We start from the raw sequence: 25879 nt of genomic DNA, 5'->3' as shown, positions 1-25879 counted from the left end.
CAACTTTAGCTGCGCTGGATCCAAATGTGCAACAGGTTTTCTCTAAATGAAAAACAACCACTCAAAGTTATAGATTTGATTTTTAAATTCTTCTCAGTATTAATCCAACACTGACCTGGGACAATACTGAATCCACAGGAGTTCTAGGAGATTACTGTTACATAATAATGACTGCATTTCATTTATAGAGCTTCTTTGGACATTCATATATTCTAGCCACGGAAAAGAAGAATTTAAGGTAACAACGCCATAAACATTCAGATTTGACTTTTGGATACAACCCAAATGAGCTGGATTGATGTTAATTTATAAACTGGGAGTCAAGATCATTTTTGAGAACCGAGTAGTGTAAAGCAAAACTAATCCATTTGAGCTGGCTTTGTTGCTTTCTGCAAAACTTCCATGACTCAAAATCCACATCTTAATTTCCACAACTAAAAAGAATAGCTGTCAAACCCTCTATAAATGACTTTGACAGAAGGCTCTGATCCAAATGCTGCTGATTACTAGAAAGAAGCATGAAGTACGGTAACGACTATATCCACTGCAGCCAGTCGTAAAATGAAATAAGATGTAATCAGTTTAACAAAGCCAAAACAGATAAATCTCATAAATTAGAGACGGGCAAAAACAATTAAAGTTGCGGTTTGTGAGCGGCTTTTGTTGCTACAGAAGCTTTTGTTGCAACAGAAGCCATTATAAGCATAGAGACATGCTTTCAAAACATAAACTGAAAAAGTATTTATTATCCGATTATAAAAAGATGTTTCTAAAAATGTGATATAGTGTACACAATTTAGACTTACCCAGAGGCATTCCACTTTAGGATCAGACTAAAATATGAACTGAATTAATCCAAGAATCAACATAAACTTAATAAGTGTACAGAGACAGGATATTTTAGTTATATTAAAAAGAAGTTACGGTACTACAGGTACCTCACAAAATTTGTGGCACCAAGAACTGATATAGATAAATGTTGAGGCCTGGTGGGTCCTGGGAGAGCCGTTTCACCAAACTCAAACAATAAAAAAGTAGTTTTTCTTCAAAGTAGCAGTAATAGTAGTAACTAATTAAATTGCAGTTCCGCTTTGTTTCTATTCTATAGACTTATCAATACAGCATTAGGGTAAGTATTTTTTGGGTTCCCCCTAAAAATTTAAAAAGGTACCCAGTCCAATATTGGCACTGTAAATTACGTACAATTTGCCAACAGTGACATACACAATTTAGTTCAGATTCAGTAAGTATCTCTCATGTTTCAGTGGATTTTGATTGAGTCTATTTCTAAGCACTTGATATTACTTCTGCCAGAGACAGCAACACTGGTCATTTCAAATTCACTTTTTATGGAAGCATTAAAGGAGAGAGTGAAGGACCTTTTTGCCTGCGATGTAGCCTCCGCATGCCCCAAAACTCTTGGTGAAAGTGCCCATCATGATGTCCACGTCTGCAGTGTTGACGTTGAACAGTTCGGTGACACCTTTGCCCGTCGGCCCCACTGCTCCGATACTGTGGGCCTCGTCAAGGTACAGGTACGCTCTGTACTTCTTCTTTAGAGCTACGATCTCTGGGAGCCGCACCACCGAGCCCTCCATGCTGAAGATAAGGCAGAGAAAAAGAACAGTTACGGACAGAAAAACACATTTAAACTGTAACAAACAGTGATGAGCCCATAAGACAATAAATGCATGTTAAACCATTTTTCACCCAGAAAAATATGAGTGAATCTTTCTGTTTACTGTGTATCTTTTGTATTATATGTTAAATGTATTATAAACATAGAGACAATTTGTTGACCAACTCTGTATCTAAAACAAAAAACAAAAATGAGTAATGTTTAAGAGTCAAACTAAAATATGTTGTCTAATAACTCCCGCTGCCCCCCTTACCTTCCCTCCTAATACAGCCCTTTTAAGGCTACACACAGACATGTGAGCAGTAGTAAACGGCTGGGAAATTGAGCAATCCCAGACCCACTACAGCTCAGGACGTCTGCAGCCCAAATGACAGAAGGCAGGGTTTCACTGGGACTTGTGTGGACATCAAAGGCAGACCCAGGACACAACTAAAGCATGCTTATGCTTTATCTAGCCTTTTGATGTTCACAGGGCCAGAGAGGGAGCTTTGGTTCTTTCAGGGCACAGCGGTGGCCACATGTCTCTAATGCCTGCCATTATTGCCTGATAAAGACACTTTAATGGCGTGCAATTAAGCAGTCTCTCAGATGACCAAAACTGGTGTGGATCTAATCATTAGATGAATGCTCCCTGATGACCGTCTTCAGGATTTTATTCATTTGATTCAGAAATATAAAACAGTTTGGTAAATTCTACAGCTGAATGGCCATGCACACGTAACATTCACCTCATGACATGTACTTTTTAAGTACCGATAGCGTGAAATATAAAGCGTGAAATGAAAGTGGCCATGATGAGCACTCAGAGCTGGGGGTGTATCCCAGTCAATCTCTGTGGCTCCATTTGGCCTTGATTTGGAGCTAATGAGCAGATGGAGCAGGTCACTGTGACTCCAGAGAGCTCGCTAACGTGACACACACGATACCTTTCCCTTCAATGCTCTCATCAAATGAGACCTGACTATTAGCCACATGCGCAGTTATCAAATGGCAAAGAGGGACGCACTGAAATGGAGCCCATTATGAGCACTGCTACACACAGACTGCAGGTTTTGCTCAGATTACAAATGATGCTTCTGTGTCATTTGTGCAGTGCGTTAGGGTGGCCTGGTAGTAGCAGCAGTAGTGATGTGGTATAATGTACACTGACCTGTAGATGCCTTCCACCATGATAAGAATCTTCTTCCAGGGTCTGTGGGTCCGAGGTTGTCCCAGACAAATGGCCTCTCGGAGCATCTTCTCCAAACTGTGCATGTCTGAAACACCCCAAAAAGAATAGATGCGTGAATTAACCAAGAAGAAAATATACAGCTGTATTATCCACAATGTGGGTCAATATTAGGACATCAGCACAGAGAAGGCAAACAGTTTATGAAAAAGTTGTACTCTGCCCAAATAATTACTGGACAGGAAACTTCTGAGTTATGGACACACATTATATTAAAAAGGTACACTTAGATAAAGTGAATATTTGTGTAAAATATATTTTATGTTTTTTAATTGAGCAGTAGCGGAGCAATTTTCCATTATATATATACACATACACCAGCAGAGGGCAGTGTTGATTAGCCTCATACAGGACAAGGAATTACTCAAGGTCTGACTGCAATCAAAGCATTAAACTGTCAACACAGGAAATCTCCCACAGCTGACCAATAGAAAACCCCATAGCAGAGACAACAGGTCTAAGAATAGGCAGCAGACAATTATTCAGTTATTATCCTCCGAGCATGAATGATCCATTGCAGAAGGAAACTACTTTGGACTGAAAGTTGACTATACGTTGCAATATGCAGGTTGTGATTTAATGTTTAGGTATGTTACTATTAATTGGTAGTAAATATGTCTAGTATTGAGATTTTATGAGGAACTTTCTTTGGTTATTTGAGTTAAAACAGAGAGGAAAAAACAGTTTTCCTTCTCTACAGTATGAGGTATGGTGCACTTAAAAAGAATAAAAGTCTCGTCATGAAACAAGAGATTGTACTTTTGTTCAATCTGCCCATATTTCATTGATGTTACAACACTAATGTAGCCTCTTAGTCAATATTTGCTCTCCCTGCAGAGCTGTACAGTGGTTTGTGTTGGGCTGGGAGTGGGAGGGGTCAGAGCAGGTGCCTGAGGGCTCCTCTCCGTCACACTGGCCTGTGGGAGCTGCTTGGAGGACCCTTAACCGAATGTGTGTCAAGAGACATTTGCTGGCAGAGGACTGCCTCATTTGTCCTGCTCCCAAAAGAACACAGGCTCCTTCCAAAGCAGGCACTAACTAGTAACTAAAGCTTAACCATCTCCCTTGTTGTCTGCAGTGACAGTGCTGTAATGTAGCCGTGAACACAGCCATAGAAGTAAAGCCTCATTTTGCTGCTGTGCGGCAGATGGAGACAACAAAGTCGTGACTGTAAACTGAACCCACTTCATTAAAGTTTCTAGATTTGCTGGTCTAAACACAGAATGTTAAGTAGGTCTTTCCTAAGACGAATCCTGTTCCACACACAAACAGGAGAGGAGCTGCAGAACAGTAGAGTCTGCTCACATTCAAGTTTGAACCTGGAAAATACAGCTGTTCAATTGAAAAGAGATTGGCTCTTGTATTATTATAAGACTCAAAAACATGTGTTAGATAGAAGCAGACTCACTGTTGTGTTTGAACACCCGTATAGTTGCTCCAGACAGTCTGGCACCTAATATGAGGGACGTGTGGTTCAGCTCATCGCTCAGGATCAGACAGCCCTGAAATCACAAACAAGTCAAAACGGAATATTGTTTGGTGTTTTGGTGTAAAATATGCATCAAATAGTATGGAAGAGCCTGTTCCTGTGAATGGAATTCCATCACATAATTTGAAAGAAAATATAGCCTATTTACTGCAATGTGTCGAGCCTTCGCTCTGTGGTAATGCCACTCACAGTTTTGCTCCACTGTATGTCACATGACGCTAGTAAATAGTTCAATGTCTAATTAGCATGTCTAGAAAGTATTGCACTTATATGCAAGAACATTTTGTATGCTAATTTATTCAGTAATTCCAGGGAAATTTCCCTTACATTACCATATTTTTCAGTGAAGCTTTGAGCGTTTGACTGTCTTTGTGAGCACGAGCTGACCTCGTCTCAGTGACAAATCCCTCTCTCCCGCTCCAGCAGCAGCAGCAGCTGTCACTCTCATTTGCCTCCGACTTCAGCGGGTGCCTCGACACCACACGCCCTGTGGGCCAGCCTGGCAGGGAGCTTGACCCCAGTCTCTGGAGGACCACTTTAGGCTCTGCTGCAGCCTGGGGGGCTCTGTACCCCTCCATCTGCATAACGCACCCCAGTGTCATCCCCGAACAGTGGACCACCCTCTCTCATGTCCGGTCTAATCAGAGACATTCATGTGTGTGTTGCCCTTAGTAACCAGCGGTGGTCTGTAAGTCAGAGTGGAGTGTCGACAGGCCATTTGGGTAATCATACCCTCGAGAGCAGCTCCTGTGTCCGTGTGCCCTGCACAGTGCACGCCCTGAGCCCTGCTCCGCTTCCAACTCTAATGTTCCAGTGGGATTCTAATTAATGAAGATGGGCCGTACTTGTTCACAGCTGGATATCAGTTGACAAGTATTTATAGGCTTAGGGCAAAAACGCAGGGATTGAACAAAAGCAGCACTAATTACAATAATGTGCAGTGTCGCAAAATAGCTTCTAATTGAAGAATATTGTATTCAGTTTTTATACATGCTATATGTGCTGTTTGTTATGTTGATGCATGTACCTTCCCAACAAGTGCAGGGATGTTCATTGAGTTAGTGGCGAACCCCATTCCAAAGGTCATGGAGGACTCCACTCCAAGGAAATTGGCCACCAGTTGCTCCAGCTCCTGGTGCAGACTCAGGTTTGCTGCAACAAAGCAATCAGAAAAGACATTTCTTCGAAAAGAACTCTATTCCTCTGGGTTTATGAGCAGTCCTCAGGCTTTCTGAGTCTTTGTCACAGTGTGGCAGCGCCTTACACACAGGACAGGTCAACACAACACACTTCGGCTTCTAAGGCACCATGTTAGTAACTATTGTGTTATAAATCATTTTCAGCTGTTTCTGCAGCACATTTTTAACAAACGTGACGAGGCCGCTAAAATTAATTGATACAATTCATCAAATAAATTAGGTGATTGCTATTACAGTAATTTACATTTTTGGGCAATTTTAATATTGTAGAGTGTAGCGAGTTATCCGGAAAAAAAATGAATAAAACCGACCATTTCCTACAAATAAAAATGCAGTCAAAGCTATTATAGCACTAACCATGATCAGTGCCCGCAGTGCGGGGAAGAGGAGGTTCAAATCTTTCAGAATTCACCAGAAAATGAGCCCTTAGTGATGCTGATAAAACTACAGAGCTCTGAGGCTTTCAGAGCTTTGAATCCGGACCAGTGCCAAGTTCAATCGATGCATACATTTCCTCTCGGCTCACAGCCCTGGTGCCACCAACAGCTTTGTTAGTCAGGCACATTTGTTCTGTGTGGAACATTTCACTTAGATGTGGCTCTAAAGGCTAATGCTAACCTCACCTCAGTATTGATGTAGTGACCTCAGCAGCTACTCACAGGCTGATGTTTCTCCTCCAGTGAAAAAATATAAAGATGCATTTAATCTTGTACCATTTTTTAAGTAAGAATGGTCTATATAGGTTGGTTCACATTCTAGAATCTCAGACGGTGGAAAAGGACCTATGTAACTCTAAAAGAGATTTGCTCTTTTTGAAGAAATGACACAAACAAGTAAAACTTGAAGCATTTATGGTGAGAATATGGTTATATGGTCATGCAACACATTATTTTATATTCCACATCAATACTTTTGTTTTTGTTTTTTTACAAATGTAAAACATTAATTTAAAACATTCATTAGTGAACTTTATTGTAACTTAACATAAATGTGTGGTCCTATCAGCCACGCAGCAGGATAAATATTTGATATAGCCGTTTGCTCCATATTGAAACAACCCTACTATTATGTCAATGTAATTTTCTAATAAAACTTATATTTTTGTTTAGAAAAAATATGCTTCATAAAAATGTTGGTTTTACCATTTGTGGATTTTTCTAATTACACTAATCACATATTTACTCATAAAATGATTATTACATTGAGACATCTATAATTACAGTATACTCACTAAATCATTTAAACCTGATATAAGCTCAAAATAGATTCTTTAACAGTGATAAAGCTTTCCTTAACCTGAGACAGTGTAATCCTTATGGCACAGGACTCATAATAAATGCCACTCATCACGGCAGCCTGAGCTGAATGAGGGAAACCTTGAGCTGACTGTTGAACAAGTTGTCAATTATTGCTTTAACCTGAAGAGACGTTTTAGTGAAGTTACATTTAACAGTTCTTCTTAATACTAACAACAATGATAAAATGTGTAATAATAATTTTCTATTGCACTTCCCTTGCTCAAAGTCACTTTACAATTCTCATACTTATGCATATTTAGATTTTTACAAACGGTGGGTATTTATTGAACTGTATTATCGCACTTTAAATTACTCATTGTAGGGTTAATTATAAATCATTAATATTTGGCACAAAGTCTCTGTTTATTCATAGGGTGTGTTGCCAGTAAATGCACATGACTCAAAGAATTTCAGAAACACGTGGTATTAAAAACAAAAAACTTAGTTTACTTGGCTTCTATTGCATTTAACGTTTGCCTGTCAAGTGTTCCACAGACTTTAAGTGCGTTGCATGGCGGCATTGGATGGAACAATCTGCCAAAAGTAGTGATTTTCAGAAATGGATACCTACTTAAACCTTAAATAAAGAGCAACCCAGCTTAAACGTGCTGTGATTGACTTAAAATTGTAACCAAGGCCAGAAGAAAATCATGATCCGTTTGTGCCATATTATCCACATCTATCATGCTAGATTCAAGGCTCATTAATCCCTCATTTACGCTTTCACACATAAACAAAACAGTGTTCAACAGGATTTTGCATGCAGTGGACACAGGCGGCGGTGATCGTAACCGTGTCACTATTGCACCAGAGTCTTTGCGCCGTGATAAATGATGCCTAATAAGACCTCATGGGATCAGTGTTTGTTATTCCTTCACCCATTCAGTAAGCCAGCAAAAACATGAGCCACAAAGACAGATACAACAATCCAGAAAGAGAAATAAACATATGAATAAATCAAATGGATGAATAATGGATGGTATGGAGAGCGGTGACAAACATCGCCACGTAACTAATGATCACACGCCCTTCAAGTCCTGCGCTCTCGGCTTTGTTTTCATCCAACTGCTGAGATCATGCAACAGTGTGCAGCCGGCGCTTGGAGCCAGTTTGTCAGCTCATCTTCAATGAGTTTGCCCTCTGCCGATCTACAGCTCAGCATGCCACTGTCACAAGAGCCATAAAAGAAAATAGAGAGGCTCTTGTGAACTGAAAAGGCCAGACTTATTACAAAGCAACGGTTGCTAAATACAATATACTGTATGAGTGTGGAGAGCTGAATAGGGACAAGGAAACTGAAATATATTTGATGTTGGCGTTTTAGTGAATAGGACACAAATTAAGCTTGTCAATATTCAGATGCGAATTGACACAACATAGTCATTTTCAAGCAAATACTATAATTGTATTTATTGTTTATCCCATGTGGTTTAGGGATGTCACGCATTTTCCTGTTACAATTATTCATTCATAAAAAAATAAACTAAATTGTTACGATTATTGTGATTATTCATGATTATTACTAACACGTTACTATTTTTCAAGTTTGTGATCAGCTTTATGAAACTGAACAGTCTGAATGACAAAATAATGGTAAATGTGACAAAGACAGACGGATAAAAAGTGCTTTATATTTTTTAACTATAGAGTGAATTAAAATCACTTAATTTTGTCACGATTTGTCACCATTATATTTTTTTAGTTATATTGTGACCTAAATAATCACGAATAGCGATTAACCGAATAATCTTGACATCCCTAATGCGGTTGGGTAAAACATTATGACATCCTTAGAAAGTCCCTTGTCTGGCTTTAGGCTAGTACAAGTCATCTCAGGGAAAATGTGATCTTGTATAAAGTAGCCATGACTCTATAACTGACATTTCCATAACTAATGCCAAATGAACATTGGCCTAAAACTTCTCTTACTACTTGGTTAATCTTTAATCTGAAAGCCCAATTGTAATAATAGTACCATTGCAATGTTGAGGTGTGATTGTATTTATTCTACTGTAGCAATAGCCGTTAGAAGCACTTATAACCATCAAAGGCAACGAGTTCAGAAGATAAGACGCCATTCAAATTTAATCTGAAGCACGTTCCGATTCTGCGCCGTTCTAACACTTCCAATGCATGTATTCTTTTTGCATCTTGTTTTATGTCCACGTGTTTCATAATCGTACATTCCTCTTCCCTCATGCTGACCAGTGTGTAATGATCTCAGCTTCTGCCCAAATGGTACATAATTTAACAAAGGCTGAATTATTCATGGTACACTGCAGCAACGGACAGATAATTAAACATTTGAGGAGTGTAATAGCAAAGACAGATAAATGGGAGATGACGCTTTAAGTCCGCTTAGACGTTACAGCCATTACACCTTTTTTTTTTTTTTTAAAAGGTTATACTTGTGGAGAACTATGTTGTACAGTTATTTTTAGCGCTACCAAAATATGTTAATGTACTAGTCGAGAGACCAAGATTGGATATAACTAAGATTAATAAGTAACGTATTTGATCATTTAAATACATCTTGTTCTTAAAATATTACTTATTATCTATTATCTTTTAGTACTAAGAGCTGCAAGGCAAATTTCTCAACTTTGAAATGAATGAATCCCAATTTTTTTACCACTTCATCTCTTGTATTACACACCAGGTTTATGTTATTATTAGTCCATATTTGGTCTAGATTGGATTTTGTCCCTTATTATTAGGTACTGTCATTTAAGGAGTACACGTGTGAATGTCACATAATCTTGTGTTACATTGTATACACGGTTAAATAATCAGTGTTGTTTTCACATTTCCACAAACCCTGACCACAACCGTACCCATTTCCTGCCTGGTACTGCACACTCCGACGCCGTACTGCTGCGTCCGCTCTGCCACCGTCTTCAGGAAATCCACGTTGTTCTCCGCGAAACCGAGGTAGTTGTACGAGCCCGTGTTGATCACGTTGGGTATGGTCCTCCCGGTAAACCTGCACAGATGTAAACACGCAAAAGTCAATTACAGGCTGGAGGACTAAATTACAGAAAATGAAAAGTAATCAACACTCAATTAACTGTAATTGCTTGTTGTGTAAATCTGGTACTTCATTTGTGGAGTTCATTCTTAGAAAAATGTGACAGTGGTGCATTTTGTGCACGCTTTATTACCTGGTTAGACATAAGGCAAACAAAATCTAAATGTTTTTGACACAATTTAGTCATACTTGAGAGGCGCCTTCAAGATGTGACATTAGAGATTGGAAAACGCTGAGACGGAATGTACAGTATGCCAGATGTCTTTTTGGGATAAGGAAACGTGTTCAGGAAGGTCACTCATGTTCGTAACAGAATTTTAAAAAGATAGATTTTCAAAGTAGTTCTGACCTACTTTTGCCATAAAAACCCATCTTCAACCGCACTTCCTGCATAAAACCTCAAGTGTCCCATTTTCGCACTTACTTGGTACGTTAAACCTCTTTCAACCTCCCACACGTTTCCCTCTTACCTTCATTTAACCTTTATTGACGTCATTTGTGAGGTAGAAAAGGGAATGCTCCGATACCTGAATGTCCAGTTGTAGTCGTCAGAAACTCTCTCCATGAGGTCAAACTCTGGTCCGGGCAGGCTGCAAATGGGGCGGTTCCAGTTGTCACGTACCCTCATGTACAGATTACGATTGTAGAAGTTTTCAAAGTCTTGATACAGAGGCACAAAATGCTGTGAAAAAAACAGACAGTAAATACATTTTCAACAGTAAATTGTCAAAAAGGGCTGCATTAATCACAATCAAACCAGGATTACAATGGAAAAGGTTGTAATTAGATAGCAAAAGTAGTGATTATTTACATCATACAGTCCTGAATCATTATGTGTAAAACCTGCTAACCCTGTCTAGACCTTTAAAAACATTAATGTGATTTGTCATCTTGAAGAGGGTAAAGTGACAGGTTAGACTAAATGTTTCACCAAAATGTACTGAACTGATTATATTTCAGATTTTAATAAACATGTTGCCTAGTTGTCCCCAGTTTGACCATTTTGGTGAAGTTTATGGGCAGCAAAGGACATACGAAGAGGCGATTCCACAACTGTTACCTAGCAACCATATTAAAAACAAGAGCCAAAATGATTTATTATCATCATTATGATTTGACAAAAAATAATACCATATCATAATAACACCTTTATGTCAATGGAGTGATCATTTAAACTCATAATCATTAATTGTGTCAGTAAAGATTAAATTGACATCGCACATTGATGACATCACAGAAGGATTTGGTTTTACAACACCACTTCCTGTCATTTTCTAAATTTCTTCACAAACTGCAACTTCACGGATGTAAAACTATGATAAATGTTTACCACAGGTTTTATACCACCAAACTAAGTCATAATTTGAAGAACAGGAGAACCAATGTTCCCACACATGTATAAAATGTTGTTTAAAATGTTTTTAGAATGTTTAAAAACATTTTAAACAACATTTTGCAATGTGCAATGTGCAATATGAACCAAATCTTGAAATACAAAAAGAAAATCTACATAAGGCGAGAGTTTTTTAATAAGTTGTTTCCCGAGCCCGCCTACGTCAAAAACAGAGATTCTAGATCGACCATAGATCCATGAGATCAACCGGTAGATTAACACGAAGGGTGCGGGGTGGGCGTGGCTTTGGCTCGGGCTCCCATTCATTGAGCTCGTCGCGTTCGAACGAGGAAATGAAGAATACGCGTCTTGACCGATTATATCAGAATCATTTTGTCGTTGCCGTTTAAGTAGCACAAGACCTCCTCATGTGGACATGTGCAGCTTGTCTGGAGTCACACGTTCTCTTCTGTTCGCATTGTAAGGACGATACTTGTCCCGTTGATCTGAGCTGCCTGTCCACGACTTGAGCGTGTGAAAAATGACTACGCAGTTGGATTAAATAACTGTGGCCAAATTTAAGATAGCTCAATTAGACATTTTCATTCATTGCACACTTTGTGTTCCTATCAAGACTCAATAAAGTTTATCAAACCGACTTGTTTGGTCATGGGATGATTCATTTTCTGAGAAGCTGTCAGTCTGGGACTACTTTCTGTCCATCCAAATTTTTGCATTTGACATAGTTTTGATGCCTCCACGCCTTTAATAAGACTTGGAATATTAAAAGGTGCCATGTCATGCTTTTTTCACGTTTCGTAGTCTATCCTAAGTGTATATTTGATCATAATAAGGGTTGTGCAACACCCATAACATAATAGTTAAGAAATATCACTCATACCTTGGTTTAATATTTGCCCCCACCCTTGTGAAGAGCGATCTGGCTCCCCCGCCCAACCCGTGACGTAGTCTCAGAGAGCGCGTGTGTGCCCCGCCCACCCCGGAGACAGTGGGGGTTTTCGATGTTTCGGGTAAGGGGGGATGGTGACCAGTGCCTACCCGTATGACGCGGTCTTGCACCCACTCCCCGTCAGTTTGGAGATTCGAGGAAAGGATATAGTCTGTAATATAGCTAAAAACTACGGGAATCAATCAAAACAACACTCTGGGTACATATATGAAGCACAAAAAGCAATGTAAGAAGGTTAAAAGCTCTGAAAAGTCGATTTTGCATGTTATGGGACCTTTAATATTAGGTAGCTATAACATCAAAATGCTTGAATCTCTTCAATTGTACAGTGAAAAGTACTAATTTTGTTGTTTGGACCAACTTAGAAGGAAACCGCCTTAGTTTGGACATGCCTGATCCAGCCCTAATAGAGTTCAACAGTGGCCGTCCACTTTGAGGTTCCAGAAGCTGAATTCCCATTATTTTTTCCCATATAACTTTTTGTGGTTGGTAACTAATCACAATTCCAATCATTTTAAACTAAAAACAACCGCGTTAAACTATTATTATATTTTTGGGTGGAAATTGAATTAACTTTAGTGGACTTTGACTGCTGAGTCTTTTTACATGTGCACAACAAACTCACCTGGTAAGAACCTTCAAATGTCAAACTATTGCAACACATTGTTTTGCACCTTAACAGCATCTCTTTCTGTGCTGTATGCTCCAATTATCTTTCACTTTATCAGTGACAAAATCTACCCCTCCGTCTTCACCGGCAACTACGTATGAACTTATCTTTCAAGCAATTTGCCATTAAACACTCGCTAATGGCAGCACAAAGAGTTCTGTGTGTGTTTCAGCTTTATCTGCAATCCAAAGAGCTGTAAAAAGAAATATATCTAGGTCCGCTGAGATTTAATTAGGGTTTTGAGCACATCTCACAAATACTCTGGGGCATCCTGTCTCACCCATGGCAACTCAAAAGTGCGGAGGAACGAGAAGGCGGCAGGCAGAGACGGAGAATAAAAGCACAAAAATTGAAAATAATTAGCGGTAAAAAACTAAATGTGTTGACACCCAGGGACATGCATCCGCTTCTGTTTAAAATGTCAAAAGTGCAAGCGCCTACAATGAGCCCGAGTGTGAAAATTTTGTACTTACCTTCTGCTCTGGTCGCTCCTGCGCAAGGTTACACTTCTCTAAGCCCACAGCCCTGAGGAAATCTCTGAAGTAGCCAAAGAGAGTAACCAAGCCGTAGCCCAGGTAAGTCATGACAACCACGTGCATGGGCGCCTGCTCAAACGCCTCATATCTGGGCAGCCTGGAGGCGACGCCGTTCCCTGGGCCATTTTTCTGTACAAAAAGAGCAGAGTCAGCCGTCTAACAATGGGCAGAAAAGGAAAGAATCCATCAGACTTCAATAAAAGGAAACAGATTTAAGTTACCAAGTAAACAAGCAAATATTAGCAGTGTTGCATTTGCATGCAGGCTTTTTTTCCTCAGTAAGTGACTAAATAAAGACACACAACTGATAGCTATATGCTGCATTTCATACATTACTTATAGTAATATATGTTATTTAGAATTCACTTCACATTCAACAAAAATAAAAGAAATGACAACAACATCAATTGATGAATAAAATTAACAATAACGTTTTAAATAGAGATCGACTTGCCAACATACTAGAATCTAGAGCTCTGCCAATCATTTTGGGGTGATTTATGAGTTAAATATTTTTACGTAATTAACCTTCAATACTTTTGACTGCACTGCATAATAAATGTATGTATAGTAAGGAATATAGTCTATGTAAATTTTATTTTAGATGTTCACACACAACCTTGTTTTCCCTCACAGGGTTAGGGTTAGGTGAGTCATTGTCGTAGTTAAATGTTAAAAGGTTGAATGGACGATTTTTTTATTTCCTCGTGGCGTGGACTGCCGATTAGTCCTGCCACGTATCAATCATAAAACGCACCTACCGCTCACCTGCAGCCGCGTGCGGATCGTCCCACATTTCCGCGTGTCTAAGTGCATTGATCTATCATAATATAGTTCCCTCAGTGTACGGGACAAAATTAAGACGGAGAAAGACTGTTCGAGCTGACTCAGAAGAAGACGGAAATCTACGGGAGACGAGAGATGCGATGCGATCCGTCGTGCTAATAAACAAACGACACCTTAACGTGGTGGAGGGGTTTGAGTGCCCGAATGATCCCGGGAGCTATGTTGTCGGGGGCTTCATGCCCCTGGTAGGGTCTCCCAAGGCAAACAGGTCCTAGGTGACGGGTCAGACAAAGATCGGTTCAGAAGCCTCTTATGACGACGACACGAACAAGGCCGTTTACGTCGCCCGGATCGGCGTCACCGGGGCCCCATCCTGGAGCCAGGCCTGGGATGGGTGCTCCATGGCGAGCGCCTGGTGGCCGGGTCTTACCCCACGGGGCCCGGCCGGGCACAGCCCGAAAGAGCGACGTGGGGCCGCCCTCCCGTGGGCCCACCACCCGCAGGAGGATCCATAAGGGGCCGGTGCAGAGAGATCTGGGCGGCAGTCGACGGCAGGGGCCTCGGCGACCAGATCTCCAGACACAGAGACTAACTCTGGGGACATGGAATGTCACCTCGCTGGGGGGGAAAGAGCCTGAGCTTGTGCGGGAGGTTGAGCGATACCGACTAGATATAGTCGGCCTCACCTCCACGCACAGTTTGGGCTCTGGAACCCATCTCCTCGAGAGGGGCTGGACGCTCCACTTCTCTGGTGTTGCCCGCGGGGAGAGGCGGCGGGCTGGTGTGGGCTTGCTGATAGCCCCTCAGCTCAGCCGCCACGTGTTGGAGTTTACCCCGGTGAACGAGAGGGTCGCGTCCCTCCGCCTTCGGGTGGGGGACAGGTCTCTCACTGTTGTGGCGGCCTACGGGCCGAACAGCAGTGCAGAGTACCCGGCCTTCTTGGAGTCCTTGGGAGGGGTACTGGACAGTGCACCGACCGGGGACTCCGTTGTTCTACTGGGGGACTTCAACGCCCACGTGGGCAATGACAGTGACACCTGGAGAGGGGTGATCGGGAAGAACGGCTTCCCCGATCTGAACCCGAGCGGTGTTCAGTTATTGGACTTCTGTGCTAGCCACGGATTGTCCATAACGAACACCATGTTCAAGCACAAGGGTGTCCATCAGTGCACGTGGCACCAGGACACCCTAGGCCGGAGGTCAATGATCGACTTTGTTGTCGTGTCATCAGACCTCCGGCCGCGTGTCTTGGACACTCGGGTGAAGAGAGGGGCAGAGTTGTCAACCGATCACCACCTGGTGGTGAGTTGGATCCGCTGGCGGAGGAGGAAGCCGGACAGACTTGGCAGACCCAAGCGCATTGTGAGGGTCTGTTGGGAACGTCTAGTGGAGCCCTCTGTCAGTAGGGTATTCAACTCGCACCTCCGGGAGAGCTTCTCCCATGTCCCGGGGGAGGTTGGGGACATTGCGTCCGAGTGGACCATGTTCTCCGCCTCCATTGTTGATGCGGCTGCTCGGAGCTGTGGTCGCAAGGTCTCCGGTGCCTGTCGTGGCGGCAACCCCCGAACCCGGTGGTGGACACCGGAAGTAAGGGATGCCATCAGACTGAAGAAGGAGGCCTATCAGGCCACTCTGGCTTGTAGGTCTCCGGAGGTCATCGACGGGTATCGGCAGGCCAAGCGAGCCGCGGCTCGTGCTGTCGCAGAGGCAAAAACCCGGGCCTGGGAGGAGTTCGGGGAGGCCATGGAGGAGGACTATCGGTCGGCACCAAAGAAATTCTGGCAAACCGTCCGGCGCCTCAGGAGGGGGAAGCAGTGTCTCACCAACACCGTTTACGGTGCGGATGGAGGCCTGCTGACCTCAACTGGGGATGTCGTCGGACGGTGGAAGGAATACTTTGAGGATCTCCTTAATCCCTCAGTCACGTCTTCCGAAGAGGAAGTGGAGACCGGGGACTCGGTGGCTGGCTCATCCATCACCCAAGCTGAAGTCACTGAGGTTGTTCGCAAACTCCTCGGTGGCAGGGCTCCGGGGGTGGATGAGATCCGCCCTGAGTACCTAAAGTATCTGGATGTTGTAGGACTGTCTTGGTTGACACGTCTCTGCAACATCGCGTGGCGTTCGGGGACTGTGCCTCTGGACTGGCAGACCGGGGTGGTGGTCCCTCTGTTCAAGAAGGGGGACCGGAGGGTGTGTTCCAACTACAGAGGGATCACACTCCTCAGCCTCCCGGGTAAGGTCTATTCCAAGGTACTGGAGAGGAGAATCCGACCGATAGTCGAACCTCGGATTCAGGAGGAGCAGAGTGGTTTTCGTCCTGGTCGTGGAACACTGGACCAGCTCTATACCCTCCATCGGGTGCTCGAGGGTTCATGGGAGTTTGCCCAACCAGTCCATATGTGTTTTGTGGATCTGGAGAAGGCTTTCGACCGTGTCCCTCGGGGTGTCCTTTGGGGGGTGCTCCGGGAGTACGGGGTCCGGGGCCCTTTGCTCAGGGCTGTCCGGTCCCTGTATGACCGGAGCAGGAGCTGTGTTCGCATTGCCGGCAGTAAGTCAGACCTGTTCCCAGTGCATGTTGGACTCCGCCAGGGCTGCCCTTTGTCACCGGTTCTGTTCATAATTTTTATGGACAGAATTTCTAGGCGCAGTCAGGGGTCCCCGGTTTGGGGACCACAGGATCTCATCTCTGCTGTTTTCAGACGATGTTGTCCTGATGGCTCCATCAAACCCGGACCTGCAACATGCACTGGGACGGTTTGCAGCCGAGTGTGAAGCGGCTGGGATGAGAATCAGCACCTCCAAATCCGAGGCCATGGTTCTCGACCGGAAAAAGGTGGCTTGCCCTCTCCAGGTGGGTGGGGTGTCCTTGCCCCAAGTGGAGGAGTTCAAGTATCTCGGGGTCTTGTTCACGAGTGAGGGAAGGATGGAGCGTGAGATCGACAGGCGGATCGGTGCAGCGGCTGCAGTGATGCAGTCGCTGCATCGGACCGTTGTGGTAAAGAGGGAGCTGAGCCGAAAGGCAAAGCTCTCTATTTACCGGTCGGTCTACGTTCCTACCCTTACCTATGGTCATGAGCTTTGGGTAGTGACCGAAAGAACAAGATCGCGGATACAAGCGGTCGAAATGAGTTTCCTCCGCCGTGTGGCTGGGCGCTCCCTTAGAGATAAGGTGAGGAGCTCGGCCACACGGGGGGAGCTCGGAGTAGAGCCGCTGCTCCTCCACGTCGAGAGGAGCCAGCTGAGGTGGCTCGGGCATCTGTTTCGGATGCCTCCTGGGCGCCTCCCTCGGGAGGTGTTTCAGGCATGTCCCACCGGGAAGAGGCCCCGGGGAAGACCCAGGACACGCTGGAGAGACTATGTCTCTCGGCTGGCCTGGGAACGCCTCGGGATCCCCCCGGAGGAGTTAGAGGAAGTGTCTGGGGAGAAGGAAGTCTGGGAGTCCCTGCTCAGACTGCTGCCCCCGCGACCCGGCCCCGGATAAAGCGGCAGAAGATGGATGGATGGACGTGTGTGTTGTATCAGTCCACACGGGGGAGTGGCATGTGCACCTCCGCCTGCGTTCTCAAATCGCCGAAAAATTGTCCATTGCGCCTTTAATATAAAGCTTTTGGCATTTCCTTTAAGCAGTTGGTCTCCGCTTATCACCGTGGTGACAGTCAAAATGTTAAAAGTGTTGTGTGTACTACCTCACAATATCTTCATATTTGACTTTCTGGATACCACTAGGGCTGTACTCAAAATATCGATACGGATATATACGATGATGTACTTCATGGCAATACGTGTATCGATACAGAGAGGCGTATTGTAAACATTTAAACCACTTTAACCTGCTGACTACTGCGTTAAGTCTGAATATTCTGAGCTGATTGATACTTATTGTATCAAGGACATTTTGAACATGTAATTCCAATGCATTTTGTTATTCTACATATTCAAAACATCATTGTAGTACAATTTAAGTAAGAGAATCGGGAAATGTATCGTAACATGACGTACAAGGCAATAGCCAGCCCTAGATGCCAGTAGTTTTTGAAAAGTGTTACTTATACTTTGCTTTAGATTACCTTTTACATTTGGGTTTATTTACCACTATGTTGATTAGTTTTTCTGCCCACTACTGCTGTGACACAATACTTACTCTAGACCAGAATGTGATACAAGCGGATTCAATTTCATTACGTCAGTGAAGGCCAATCACCTTTCAGGCTGAGGTTAGAATGAACAATGAGAAGAGCAAAAATCCAAATACATCATTTTATTTTAACTAGATCGCAATCTAATAGAAATCGTAATTTACCAAATCAAAAGGACTGCAATTATTGACGCAACTAAATTTCCTGCACAAAAAAAAGAAGAAATATCCTGTTTCACTAATATCTAAAACCTGCTAACCCTGTAGTTTAGACCTTAACAAAGAGTCCTGAAATGGGATTCTCCTATTACAGTAATATATGCAGTTCAAGTTTCAGTCTTCTCCAAACGATAATACTGGAGTCCTTTTTAACAAATATCACTTATCGCAAGCACAATGCTTTCCAAAAACAATTACAATTCAGTCTTTTGCTCGTTCAGCCCCAATTTAGACAATGTTTTTTTCCCCCAAAAAAATCCACATTTTGCAGCATTATCATTACAACTTTGTTAAATTTACTTTTTTGCTGGTGGAGGGTCCGACACCATGAGTAATATGTAATCCTTGTGTGGCATGTTTTTAAGTATGGCATTAAACATATCTATAATGCATTTATTCCATTACATCATGTGTTGCTACTTAAAAAATAATTGATAATAAACTGTGAGCAAGTGTGCCTCTTGATCTGTAACTTTGCCTGGTGGTATAGACACGTGTGATAAGTTTAATGCCATAGTGTGGAACATTCTATCAATAAAGTCTCATAGGACAAGAGTTAAATAGTACACCTTACAGTACATTTTGTAATGCCTTTTTACCTGACCAAGGCAAGGCACATTTATTGTAGTTACCTTTGACGTAAAACAGAATTTACAGCTTTATAAATGCAGTATCCATTTCACCACTGCCTTTGCATAACCACGCTTTAGCCAACATGCTAACAGAGTGTGGTTTCTATGGGAGCCCTTGAAGCTTCCGCCACAGACACACCCTGAACCGGAGCAAAAATATGTTTACACAGAACTATTATTATTAATTCAAGCCATAAAACACTCTCACAATCATTCGGTTTTATCAGCGCGCTCTTGGATGATGGGTTTAGCAGAGGTTTGACCTGATAATCAAGTTTTACAATGCAAAACACATCCAGCTCTTGATTGTATCTAGCAATCTGGAAACTATTCACAGTAGTTGCAAACTTGAATGTCTAAAATTGTACAAGGCAAATGTAGATAGCATAGACATAAAATATTAAAACACAGAGTATGTTCTTAGCAAAACAGAACTCAAATCCGAATGTAAACGTTGCAGATAGGAAGATCAATATAGAGACTCAAAATATTTAGGAAATGTTCTAGATTCTAATATGCATCAAAGGAACATAAGAAAGTTACCCAAAGAGTGAAGCTAAATTGAGCTAATTTCAGGTATATTAAGAAGCAGCCAAATTATTTTTCAATGCAATGACAATGCCACATCTAAGTGTCACCAGGGCTATAAAACAACACTAAAGCCAACACATGCGCTTTACAAACAAGCCCTAAAAGTCCTGGAACCTTTCCGTCATCATCGTTGTAGTATTTTGGTTGAATATTAACCGTTAAATTAGGAAAACATGATACATTTTTATGATGCCAACCTGTTTTTTAAGATCCCACATGGACTGGCCCCACCACCACTTTCTAATTTATTTAGTCAAAAATAGCAAACACACCAAATCTGCTACCTTAAATAATCTAGTCGTCCCACTAAAAAAAGAAAAAAAGTGCCTTCGGCCAATCTGCTTTGTCAGTATGAGCGGAGTTTTGCGGTTTTGGAGAACAACATCTCACATACGGACACAGAACTTTCAAAAATATGCTGAAATCATGGTTAGTTGATAATCAAGTCTTAAAGGGGTATATATAATATACTTAAAGGGGTCATTTTCCTCTGCTGCTCTTGTGCTGCTGCCTAATGCACGTGTCTTGTGTCACGCGTGTCCCATGTCATGATTATCCTGTTATTGTTGTTGTTGACATAATCGTAACATATTGTTGTGCTCTTGCAGATTTCTGTACATGTTTCACACAGTATTTGAGGTAGAGTAGAGGACTCCTAATCTTTCATATTTTTTTTTCTAAACTTAATTGTACTTTATATATCATGTAAATGTATATTGTGTACACTGCACTTTGACTGGGACTACAATAAATAAAATAAAACGAAATAAAAATACAATAAATATACAGTACTAAATAAAAGTATAGCTAATACTGACACATTTGCAGTCAGTTCACATAAACCATTAATTAAATAAATAAATAAAAATAAATACACAAGATAAGATACATAATTAAATAGTCTATGGGCAGGCCAAAATCATTAGCATTAAATGCTAATGAGTAACAAGTGTATGCTAATGAATCAAGCTAGGTTAGCCATCAAATGCACATGGCGTTTATATTTACGTTTTACATTTTAATTACCGCCCGTTCTGTTGTCACAAAGCAAGCAATTGCAATGGTAACAGCGGCACATTCCAGGTTTGCACGGGCTAACGATATACATACATATATATATTATTAATGACATGATAGTTCGACTTCCGCACACACAGTTATCATAAAGCCGGTGTGTTGCGAGGCGCGCGCGCGCTTGCTCCCGTGTCACACCCCGCTGCCGTCCACGCTCTTACCTGGATCTTCTTGTGATATCCATTCACTTTAACGTCTTTGGAGCTTTTCTGCTTTGAGTGCTGCTTGAGTATCCCGTTGGCAGCCGTCATGGCCATAATCCAGAGGGTGGCTGTGCCCTGCGTGTTTGACAGAAGCACGTCTGTCTGTCTGTCTGTCTGTCTGTCTGTCTGTCTGTCTGTCTGTCTGTCTGTCTGTCTGTCTGTCTGTCTGTCTGTCTGTGCTGCAGGTAAATCGCGGTTATTCTTTTCTTCAGGTGACTTCCTCTTTCGGCTGCGCGTGGCGTGGCGCGCGCGGCCTCTGGGTGAAACTGTCGCTGTTTGACGCTCACCCGCACCAGGCGCTTCCCCAAACACACTGCACTTTCAGGTCAATTAAAGGTGCTCAGTGTAACTTTTCTGGTTAGACCTGATTGTCTCTGTGGATGTTATTACTCTGCCGGGAAGGTTCCACACCAGGGCGTATGGCTTTAAAGTTATCTTGCGTTTATTCAATTTACTTATAGGTTTCAGGTTCATTTTGAATGGCAACATTTTAAAGACTTATGATTTTTCAAAATATAGTCTCTTTTATTTTTCATCACTCTGAATACCAGGGATTGGCAAAAAATATATGTCTTGAACGAGGGAGAGATAAGATAAGAGAGCCTTTATTTGTCCACACAATGGGGAAATTTCCGTGTTGCAACGCAAGTGGATACAGAAGAAAAGATAACTTATAGGAAGCTTTATAGGAAAACTCTTATAAACAAAACTCCTATAGACAGAACCTCTCATATTCTTAATAAATAATAGAGAGAAAAAAAAAGAAAAATAAAAAGATGAAATAAAATAAAAATAAGATAACATAAGACAAAACGATTTTGAGGGGAGAAAAAATAAAGCATTTTTACATTATTTCAATAACTATGTTGCATCGCTAAAGTGCATAGGAGTCTTTGTTTGTAAGAGTTTTTGTAAGGCTATGCAGAGCAGCCTTTATACTCCCTATTTGGCCTATTAACCTCTAGACTGATCATAATCTGACAAAAAATGATTAACTGACCTTTAGTTAAAATGTTATTAACTGACTGTGTCACATGACATGGTCATGATTAGTTACCCTCGATCTTTATCTTTCTATTTTATGTCTTCTTCTTCTTCTTCTTCTTCTTCTTCTTCTTCTTCTTCTTCTTCTTCTTCTTCTTCTTCTTCTTCTTCTTCTTCTTCTTCTTCTTCTTCTTCTTCTTCTTCTTCTTCTTCTTCTTCTTCTTCTTCTTCTTCTTCTTCTTCCTCTTCTTCTTCTTGCATTAATTTCATGGCATCTTTCTTTTCTCTCTCTCTCTTTCTTTCTCTTTTTCTCTCTTTCTCTCTCTCCTTCTATGTCTTTCTCTTTTTTTACGGTACAGCGTAAAACACATACATACAAAACGTACAACTACAGAGGACGTACTACAGTGGGTGGTGATAAATGCACCTTTTCAGTTGGCTGCCAACCTCCATTAAAACAACAACAACAACAACAACAACAACAACACAACATTTATTTATTTTTTTGAATAGGAATTAAACCCCTAATAATGTAAGTGAAGGTGAGTGGCTCAGACTTGTGGTCTAGTGCAGAGCCATAGTTCCAACAGAAGCCCAGCCTGTAATGATACTGTTTACACCCCCTGCAGCTACTGTTGCATTGTGTGCAGACAGTAAAGCAAAGCCAGTTTAAGAACAGAATGTACCACTCTTTGACTTTGCTAGTTAGTTTCTCGTAGATTATTTACTTTTTGTCAGTCTAATAAATTGACCACTTGGTGCCCAGTTCAAATTAAGGCTTGTAAACTTGGTTTATGCAAACAGTGTCCCCCCTGTTGCAATGTTGAAGTGTTTCTCTCCAGGAGAAAGACAGACTTTTTTTTTCCTCTGTAAAAGGTCAGCACCTTCTCAATGTGTTGTAGTGGAGTCTTTGTGGAAGTGCAAAGCAAAACAAAACACACATGTTATGACCACACACATGTGTTGTGTAGTCAAGAAGTAAAAGGTAGAACAGATAAATGTACGTTATAGCTTAGGAGTCAAAGAGTAAGGTAAGGATCAGTTTGATTTCAGAGGCAAAAGTTGTTGCTCATTTTATAACTTAGTACTTACCTATTGATAGCAGCCTGTACATGCTTCCACTTCCACTTCTGCTATAGATTCTACCATGTGTGCTAGTTCTTATGTTGCATTAGTTGTTTTCAGAGGTTGGACTTCTGAGAGACATTTTCAGAAAAACTGTGAGCAATACAGTTTACTTTAACAACTGAATAAAACCCTCAAATCAACCAAAAGCAGGGAGCAGCTGAAGGGAAATTACACTACTATCAATCGACTAATTACACTACTATCTAATCAACTATAAGTACTATAAATATTTTAGCTGTTGGATGGTAAACTTTATACAAACTCATTCTAAAATGTTGCCCGAGTGTCCAAGTTGGAATTCTGAGATGTGAAGTTCTTCCAGTGTTAATTTACAAGTTAGAACTCTGGCACTGGAACGAAGCATTTTTGCAAGCCCAATGTCATTACTGGGATGACGCAAGTCCAAGAAAGTATTCAACCCTTCACTCATTTGAGTGCATTTCCTCAAACTACTTTGAACAAGCTGAAAAATCTAACTAGCATTTGGTCACGAGACGGACATCTGCAGAGCTGTCAGTGGAAGTGAAGTCACCATAAAGTCTCAGAGAGAGGAATGCAAGAATTTGTCTGGACAGTTTTCAGATTGGGAAACCATGCTTGCCTTCTTCTCCCTTGCTGATTGGAAATTAGACTTGGTTAAATCTTCGCTCAGCAGAAAAAATTACCAACCTTACCATCCTTTATGGTGTTGTCACTGACAAAACGCATATCCCTTTGCTGTCCTGGATTGATTTGTCCACCTTTTTTACAAACTTCATTTCATCATTCCATCTTCTGCCTCTCCCAGTTCATTGCTTTAACAAACAAAGCTGTCTTTTTGACACATGTCTCCTGTTTCGTAGTCTCTGTGTATAAATTGCCTTGCTGTTTTCAGTGCATTGTGTGCAAGATTCTGGTTGCAGACATATTGGCCTTGTGGGATTGTGCATGTCATCCAGCATCACTCTTCAAACTGTCGACATGTTACATTTTAACTGATGAAGTTGCGTATTTTGTAATAACTCAAGATGCTTTTCAGAGCAGGTGGAGTGGGACCCAGCCTGTCACTTACATAAAAGGAGAACTGGAAAGGGCTGAGGAATAGTATTGCGATTTGAAAGGATGGATTTACAAAGACGGGGACATATTCTGGTTTGAGATTAGTCTGGCTGTTTTCAGAGTAGATGAGTGAATGGTAGCCAACATGCAACAGTCTTCATAAATTAAAGGTACCTACCTGCTGCTTGTCTGGTAGAGGTTGCGTACAAGAGATCTGGTCTGATGCCCCGTCTTCAACATTGCATTGCTTTCTGTCATTGGGAGCACATTTAACCTACATCTGCCAAGACTCATTAGTTACGTTAGATAGCACTGTTCATCTGGACTTTCTTAATGTTTCTGTGGTAATTTATTTATTTATTTGATTTTGTCAATGGTTAGGGCTGTTTGTCAAGATTGGGAGTGTCTGTGAATCCAAGTCCAAGCAGTAATGAAAAGTCCACAAGACCTTCAGTGTCAGACCAGTTGAGAAGTTCTACAGCAACGTGGCACCAATGATCACTCATGTTCTCTTTGTTGATGATCTATTCTGCATGTAAAGTCTAGTCATGTGGCACAAATCTTATAGTAGAACAACACAAATCTAACATCACCACCACAGATGGGCAAAGTTACTACGTTTTAGCTCAGGCTCAAACTGAAAAGGCTGAAAATAGGGATTTAATGTGCTGTTAATGCGGTTATTGTTCGGCTCTTCTTCGAACAGAGCGCTGCAGACGCTGCAACCATTTGATGACAAATGACTTACATGGACAATAATTTTCTTACAAACTTGATGAAACGGTAAACTTCTCCAAAGCTTTTATATATTATTTATATTGTTAACAACCTATCAAATATGGGGACACGATGTCATTAATAGTCGGCGTTCCCTTTAAGGTGTTTTGAGTCAAGTCCTGCTTTGTAGCCTTTGAGCATGGTTTAGTCATCCTCATCCTCCCCATATTTTAAACTGTACTAATACAATTGTATGAAACTGTTACCAAACCTATTCTGGGATAGTATTAAGAGTCATGTTTGAGAATCACTGCTCCAGACTCTTCCCCTCTGTCTCTCCTCTACCTTGTTGAACTAAATGAAAACGACTCGTTATTATCATCTGCCTTCTGTTTTCATGATCACGATGTCATCAGTGTCATCAGTGTCTTACCTGGATTCTATCTTTGTCATTTTCTTTTCCTTTTTGCGCTGTCAACCAAGAAATAGTAGGTTTAATATGTATACTCAGTAAAATAAAACCAAAGCATAAGGTATGATATTATAATTTAACTTTGCTTACACCATGTTTGATTGTTATGTGGCTGACTGTATTTCTGTGACAGGCAACAAATAATAGTGATATACTATTTTGCTTTAAATTGTTAATCTCTATGGCAACAGTCCAAATTTGACATATTTCTGACTCATTTGAACTCAGTACACTGTATTTCCCACAGTCTTTTAGCCTGTTGATGTGGCTCTGAATACCGTTTTTGGGCTAATCCAGACTGTAGTGAGTCAGCAGTCACACTTTGGGGCCAATAACCTGATTTATTAATGTAAACTATCAAAAGAGAAAGAGAAACTGTAGCGGAGTATTAAATAGTAAATGTAGTCAGATCAAAATAACTTTCAACCCAGCCACCGCTCAAAATAAGTGTAATTACAATGTTATGGAATGATGATTATATTTTCACAAGAAACATTTCAAATTTACCTC

The 25879-nt window shown here is 41.5% G+C and overlaps 1 protein-coding gene across 1 annotated transcript in view; it reads right to left on the bottom strand.

The window, feature by feature from the left end:
• The window catches only part of sptlc3 (serine palmitoyltransferase, long chain base subunit 3), a 31212-nt gene extending 10019 nt beyond the window's left edge, over positions 1–21193 (bottom strand). The window contains exons 1-8 of the mRNA XM_072437171.1: positions 20989–21193; positions 13328–13519; positions 10409–10563; positions 9688–9836; positions 5384–5508; positions 4276–4369; positions 2790–2895; positions 1380–1599 (exon numbers count right to left, since the gene is read on the bottom strand). Coding sequence (XP_072293272.1) covers positions 1380–1599; positions 2790–2895; positions 4276–4369; positions 5384–5508; positions 9688–9836; positions 10409–10563; positions 13328–13519; positions 20989–21084 — 1137 coding nt within the window. The 5' untranslated portion in view covers positions 21085–21193. The remainder of the gene's footprint in view (positions 1–1379; positions 1600–2789; positions 2896–4275; positions 4370–5383; positions 5509–9687; positions 9837–10408; positions 10564–13327; positions 13520–20988) is intronic.
• Between the last annotated feature and the right edge of the window lie 4686 nt (positions 21194–25879).

Source organism: Eucyclogobius newberryi, unplaced genomic scaffold (assembly GCF_026437365.1).
Source record: "Eucyclogobius newberryi isolate DKJ021-1_F unplaced genomic scaffold, fEucNew1.0.hap1 SCAF_8, whole genome shotgun sequence".
NCBI lineage: Eukaryota > Metazoa > Chordata > Actinopteri > Gobiiformes > Gobiidae > Eucyclogobius > Eucyclogobius newberryi.
This window is presented reverse-complemented; position numbering and strand designations above follow the sequence as displayed.